Source organism: Vicia villosa, linkage group LG7 (assembly GCF_029867415.1).
Source record: "Vicia villosa cultivar HV-30 ecotype Madison, WI linkage group LG7, Vvil1.0, whole genome shotgun sequence".
Taxonomy (NCBI): domain Eukaryota; kingdom Viridiplantae; phylum Streptophyta; class Magnoliopsida; order Fabales; family Fabaceae; genus Vicia; species Vicia villosa.
In genome coordinates this window covers 12,590,249-12,597,355 of record NC_081186.1, presented here as the reverse complement: position 1 = coordinate 12,597,355, position 7,107 = coordinate 12,590,249, and the positions used below count along the sequence as shown (strand labels likewise).

At 33.5% G+C, this 7,107-nt stretch overlaps 1 protein-coding gene across 1 annotated transcript; it reads right to left on the bottom strand.

Moving 5' to 3' along the window:
- Positions 1-1,940: 1,940 nt before the first annotated feature.
- Positions 1,941-5,750, bottom strand: LOC131620322 (cytochrome c-type biogenesis ccda-like chloroplastic protein 2). The gene is made up of 12 exons (XM_058891361.1): positions 5,575-5,750; positions 5,371-5,487; positions 5,275-5,309; positions 5,041-5,153; positions 4,862-4,947; positions 4,752-4,783; positions 3,925-4,086; positions 3,302-3,374; positions 3,105-3,205; positions 2,561-2,653; positions 2,278-2,324; positions 1,941-2,126 (listed from the first exon to the last, which is right to left on the bottom strand). The coding sequence occupies exons 1-12, from the start codon at positions 5,675-5,677 to the stop codon at positions 2,054-2,056; spliced, it is 1,035 nt and encodes a 344-aa protein (XP_058747344.1). The 5' UTR covers positions 5,678-5,750; the 3' UTR covers positions 1,941-2,053.
- Positions 5,751-7,107: the final 1,357 nt, after the last annotated feature.

Below are 7,107 nucleotides of genomic sequence, written 5' to 3'. Positions count from 1 at the left end.
AACCCTAGTCAACATAACAGTAGGCATGGAGAGGTATGGGAGAAATAGAGGTAGACTAAAGGTGGAAGCCAAAGAAAAAGTACCCTTGAGATACGTCAAGAGTTGCAGCCATAAATTGCTCACCTTATTGACAACAAAACGAATGTTAGGTCTAGGGGTGTGCAAAAAAACCAATACCCATAATCCAATTTACTATCCAAATAAAACTAAAATTTAAAACCCAATCCAATTCTATATTTTAAAATTGGTGGCCCATTTAATAAATTTTAAAAAAAACCGGTACCCATATTTTTAAAGTGGATCAGTTTATGGGTACCACATTTTATTTCAATTTCAATTCTCCGCTCCTTGAAGTAGGTTCGTATCCTAATATGTTGCAGATTCACTATCAGATACTTCTTATGAGTTGAGTTGTATAACTAAATATACGCATGTGAAGTGTTGTTCACATAATTGAGGATCCGTTTGTGTATTGTATCCCTTATATCGTATTTCTTTTAACGGGTCTACTGTTTTATGAAGTAGCCATTTGTTGGCACTAAAGTCAGAATTTCTGCTACCACAATAGGTGAATTGATGGAACAACACATAGCAAGGTAAACAAAATCAAAAACAGAAAAAAAACATTTTTTTAGAGAAACAAAAATGACCCTTTTAATGATTCTGAAATTCTAATCTAACTAGTTAATTGTGCACAGGTATGGTAAAATTTATAAGTCAAAATTGTTTGGTGAACCAGCAATAGTTTCAGCAGATGCAGGGTTGAATAGGTTCATATTACTGGTTTTAAATTGGTTTTTTTATAAAATTGGTTTTTTTTTATAAAACTGGTTTTAAAACTGATTTTTTAAAAGAAAATAAAAACTGATTTTGAGAGAACCGGTTTAAAACCGGTTTTTTTGGTAAAACTGGTTTTTGTGAAAAACCGGTTTAGAACCAAACCAAACCATATGTAAACCGGTTTTAAATAAATAAACCAGTTTTCATAAAATAGTTTTAAGATCCAAACCAAACCATATATATGGTTCAATTTGGTTTGGTTATTGATCCATGCACACCCCTAGTTAGGTCGGATGATGGTGGCATATTGCAGTGCACTAACAACTGATTTGTACATCCTAGGATATAGGATAGCCTCGGAGCAAGTTTTAGAAAGTTTTAAACCAACAACCGTAAGAGAAAAAAAGGGATATGGATTCAATCATATTAGTTTTGATTAGGAGGTCTATGATATATTTGCCTTGATAGAGTGACAAAGTGACAAAGAGCCATGAGATTTGTTTTTGACCTCAATGCCTAGAAAATAATCAAGTTGCCGTCCTTTAGAGAAAATATTGAGTTCTCTGTTGTTACATGTGATGTAGTGAGTTCTCTGTTGTTACATGTGATGTAGCTTAGATACAAGTGATTTAGTGAGTTCTCTGTTGTTACATGTGATGATGGTATCGTCAACCTACACTAACATGTACATCAAATCAGGGGCTTTAAAGTAGATGAATAGAGAAGCATCATACCTTTTAGAAACAAATTGTTATTGAACAAGAGAGTTTTTGAGTCTATCATACCAAACACTTGGTGCTTATTTTAGACTGTATAAAACTTTGCAAAGGAGTAGATAAATAATGAACAGTTATTAACACTTAACACAAACTCTATAAAGAAAAAATAGTATTTGAATATTTGGTTTTGTTTTGTTTTTTTGGTAAAAAATAATTGTCTACTTCTTAAATAATTATATAGTAGGGTCCCTTATTAAACAATAAATATTGATATAATTGGTTGAATAATTTTTTTTTTGTTTGAAAGTAATAAGAACGTATTTTTAGATAACCTTTCTGGTTTTGATTTCTTTGAGCTCTACTTATTTTTATTTTAGTGCAACAGCATTCAAGAGTTTCCATCTTATGTGGCTAAACATCTGAATTTTGAATCTATGAGGGTCAAGAGGAAGGATTTACGCTCATTTGAATTTACCTTTTAAGAGTAGTTAGTTGTACGATATATACACACACATGTAATTGTTTCCAAGTAAAATATCACTACACAAGATTTTCTACATTGCCATTGTGGCTGGGAAGAGCCTGTCTAAGAAGGTATATACACCACCTCCTAACAGCATTGCTCCGCTGTTGAACAAGCAAAAATCAGAAAAATGTAAGTTATAATTAACAAGTGGATACTCTTGAAACTACAAAGTAGTCAGTTTGTGATGATGTGTAAAGGGGAACAACAGAGTTACCTTCAAATGCTTAATGAAAATTCAAAATAAAAAAGTACCTTACTGGATTGATCCATGCTGAGTACTTCCGAAATGTAAGCAAACTCTGTCAATACAGATTTGAATGAGAAATGTTGTTTTCAATGATATATATATATATATATATATATATATATATATATATATATATATATATATATATATATATATATATATATATATATATATATATATATATATATATATATATATATATATATATATATATATATATATATATATATATATATATATATATATCTTAAAGGTTACTCTATAAAACCAAAAAACATGTTTATGAACCTGTAAGGCCCCAGCAAAAGAAGCAGCCAAAAGCAAGGGAGAAATGTATCCTGTTGTGTATGTCAAAAGCAAGCTGCCTCCAATCACTGGATTCTGTAAAGAAATATTCATTGGAGGCAAAGTTGACAAAAACTGTGACTGGCTACACTTAAGTTTTCGTAATTTGAATGAATCAGGATTCAAGACCGAGTTCATGTCAGAAATATAAAAACAATAGGGATTTGTATCCAATCAAAACACGACTAGCATGTATTGTAAGATATTAATAACCACGATTCGTACATATATTTTTTGATATGCAGCAAAACTGCATGATCAAATATTCAATGCACTAGAAAGCCATTTGTCATCGGGTGCAAAAATATCACAAACATAGGTTACTTGACATATTAGATTTAAAATGCAACCAACAAAATCTACTTGACTGGTGAGTTTTTAAGCCGAAACTAATGAGAAAATTGCACTGGTTTACCTAGGTTCTCTTTCCACCACAGCATATAAATGTTGCCATCAAGAAACATTATTGGTTACTAACAAGAAGTACCTTGGATGCAGCGACATATCCCAATAGGGTAGCCAGAACAGGTGTACTGCAGGGTGAGGCAGCTAATGCAAATGTAAGCCCAGCCAAATATGCTTGCACACCTAAGAGTAGAATTCCTTCATGTTAAATTCTCTGCATTCAAATACATACTAATAAAACAAAAACAAAAAAAAAAGAGCATTAGAGCATTGACTTACTTGAAGGAAAATTTGCAGCCACTGAACGTGGATCAAAACTGTCGAAGAATGAGGGGAGCTGTAATTCAATGATCTGAAATTTTTTCTCAAGGTGAATAAACAGCCAAAAATTCTACTCGAGAAAGTTTTTATAGTTTGATTAACTTTTAACAACTAGATTCAGTGAGTTAGTGGCTTAATCTAAAAACCTTTGAAATTTGAAGAATGTCTTCTTGGAAAACATAGATGGCACGCATCAGACTATCTCTGATGAAAATCCCCTGTGGGAAGCTGCACTGAGCTTAAAGTTACTAATGTAAAGATTACCTGAACATTTGATTACATAACTTGATCTCAGTAGTCAAGAGCGAAAGAAACTATGTCGTCAGAAAATTATAAGACTGCTTTAACAGGCCTAAGATACTGTAATCTTTTACATGATTTAAATATCTTGTTTAGAAAAGGGTGAAAAATATGATTTCGAAAAATTTAGTGAATAATAACACTGCGAACTGAGAGTTGGATTCTGAATATTATTGCAAGCACAGGGAATTTAAACAACAAAATAAGAAACTTGACAGCACAAACTTGAAAGTTTGTCAAGTTTAGAATATAAAGTTGTGGAAGAGAAATTGTTTTACTACCTCAAGAAGGTTCAGACCCATAATTACAGCCAAACCAGAAGCACCCAAAGGTAATCCTTGGCCAATCTGTCCATAAGCTTTTCCTGCAAATGATGCTCCTACACCCAGTAGTGCTAATGTGGTTGCAAGACCCAATGAAAAAGCAATGGAATCTCCAATAACCTGACAGGAAGTAGACATCATTCCGAGTGAGAACTCAGTCTCTGTATGTGTGATTGTGTGCAGCACAAGACACTCATAAATATAATTTATCCAAAACAAGGGAATCAGTACAACAAGTGGAGGAAGTTATGCTTCTGAGAAAATTCACACAGTAAAATGTTATGGAAATAGAATAATGAAGCACTGACACTCATAATAGCTTCAGAAAATTGGAGTGATTGAAAGTCACCACATGTGCCAAAGTCGTGTCGATTTTTGGCACTAACAAATGTCACACACCAGACTTGCCTTTCGTATGAAGTGTCGGTGCTACAAAGAGATAGAAGGCTCGAGATCATCCAGAGACATATCTTTAATCTGGAGTGTCAGTGTTATATGGAAATAGAAGGCTCCAAGGGATCAAACATCAAAACAGTGACATAGAAAGTCTATTCGAAAGAAAGAATGTATTAAAGAAATACACTGGTTGCAAAATGCTTCCATATATAAGAATCTTTCACCTTCATGTAAACATGGAGGATTAGAAACCTACACTTTCCTACAAAATAATTCCTAATGACATATCCCTTACTGCATTCGTACTCAACAATAGTAATAAGAGAAAATCAATTTTTAAATAGGGCAATAAAAAGAGATAAGAAGATTAAGGTCACATAAGATACTACCTGTCCTCTGCTTTTACCAGAGCCAAATGCCCCTGTGATATTTCAACAGATTTAGATTTTAGGCATTTAAAAAGATTGTAGGGAAAAATGCAAAACAGCAGAAGGCTCACCAATGTAACCGAGAGTGAGCGGTAACACACTGAGTGTACAGGGAGAAAGGCTAGTTACAAGACCTGCCCCATAAATTACAGCCAAACTGTAAAGAGGAATAAGGAGCATAAACAATAGTTTAAAATGATGTGAGGAAAAGATAGAGATGAAATAATGTTGAAAGGAAGTTATAGTGCACCTAGTGAAACTTAGGGAGGATAGTTGGTCCAAAACTGCTTCATTGGCCTGTTGTCCCGCTGAAAATAGAATACCTCCAAACCAGTCACCAAGGGATACAGAAGCAGCCATTTCCTGATTCAAAACCAGTCACCAAGGCTTCCATGAGATAAAGAAAATAGAGTTCAAAAAAGTATTCGGAAAAATAGAAAAAAAGAAGACATAGATTGTCAGCAACGGAGTTATTTATACTTACAGCTTTGGCGGTGAGTGGAGCAACCAATTGTAGCGCTGTAAACAAGAGTATATGTGAGTCCACAGTAAGCATAGGTTAAAAAACAATGAGCATTACCTGTAATTCCAGCAATGAATGTGATAGCAGTATTGCCATTAATCTTAGAGTGGGAGGGAAGACAATTCTCATGTTCAGTAGGTTTTGTAAGCGTGTTGGTGGGAATAATATGCCTGTCTATATCCAAAGATAAGTTTGAAATAAATAGGTAAATTAAGCGGTTAATAATATAAACAAAATCAGGAAGTAAGTTGGCATGATTACCTTGATGGGTATGAGTCGGGTGGAGATTAGAGTTTGGGATTTTGCAAGATTGAAGTCGTGGAACACCGTAACTGCTGCAGCAGTACCTCATACTCAAACTCATCTCAATTTGAGAGGAGCGTGTTTTTGGTTTGTGATGGGAAATCAAACACACAAGGGAACCGATCAGCAGTCACATACTTACTTAAATTATACCCATCTGATTACATCATCACTCCTTATTCATTTCTTTTTCTTTTTTTTTTTTTTTTACTTAAAACCCACATACACCAAAAAAAAATTATTCTAAAAAAATTCACTATCAACATGCAGTAAAATCAAAATTTCTAGTAACCTCGACAAAACTTCGGGTATTTATTTTGACGTATTTACTGAAAATTATGCATAAATTTTAAATTTCTTGTATGTATGCTGATAAAATTTTTTACTTGTATGGTCTAGAGCAGCTTCTTCTTTAGATTCATGTACAAATTTTTGAGAGTTTTTCACCATAGATGTTGTATGTTTTCTATTCAATAAATATAGTTTTTAATTATTTTTCCGTCTTTATGAAGCTGATAGCTTAATATTTTTATGTTGTAATTGACAGATATTTAAGTTCCGGTCTGAAGTTTTAGCATGGGCACATACTACTCGTAAACGACATGATACTATTGTTTTTACTGTTCGTTTTGATTCTGCTAATGGAATTTCATGGACGAAGGATAAATTGATTATGGAATGTGAGAGAGGAGAAAATTACAAAACAAGGAATGCATTTGAAAGTAATAATTCCCCCGAAGGCATTTATAATATAAAGTTAAATGTTCATTTAGACTGAGATTTGTTCCAAGTGGTATCCATTGGAAGGTGATGGTTAGATGCGGGATGCACAATCATAAATTATTTAATGATTTGAAAGGTCATGACATATTGGGCCATCTAATAGATGATAAAAGAAAGTTTGTGAATGACATGACGAAGTACAATATGACTCCAAGGAACATAGTTGTTGCTTTAAAAGACAGAGATACAGAAGACCTCACGAGTGTTACCCATGTGTATAAAGCTAGAGTTACATACAGAACAACCAAGAGAGGTACATTGACAGAAACACAGATGTTGTCGAGCCTTATTCATAAGGAGAAATACATGTGTTGGACTAGAAATAGGGACAACTAAGATGTTGTAGCTGATATCTTTTGGACACATCCTGATTCTGTGAAGTTTTTGAATATGTTTCATTTGGTATTATTTTTTATTGAACATACAAGACAAATAGGTAAGAATTTTTTATTCCACATATCTGTTGTAGATGTTGAGTTATCAGTTTGATTTTGTGCATTTTGATCATGCAGGTATCAGATACCACTACTTGAGATTGTTGGTGTTACGTCAACGAAGTTGACGTTTTCACTTGCCTTTGCCTATTTGGAACATGAAAGGGAGGAGAATTTCACATGGACACTAGGGAAGCTCAAAGAGTTGTTATCTTCAGAGAAATTGCTAATGAAGGTTGTGGTGACGAACCGAGAAATTGCATTGATGAATATC

What these genes read in the sequence shown, in the direction of transcription:
- LOC131620322 (XM_058891361.1), bottom strand. Translation starts at nt 5,677, where the DNA reads ATGAGTTTGAGTATGAGGTACTGCTGCAGCAGTTACGGTGTTCCACGA. An exon ending in CTTTTGCTGGGGCCTTACAG is followed by an intron (nt 2,325 to 2,560) that starts GTTCATAAACAT and finishes CTGTATTGACAG; the next exon opens with AGTTTGCTTACATTTCGGAA. An exon ending in GCATGGATCAATCCAGTAAG is followed by an intron (nt 2,127 to 2,277) that starts GTACTTTTTTAT and finishes CTTGTTCAACAG; the next exon opens with CGGAGCAATGCTGTTAGGAG.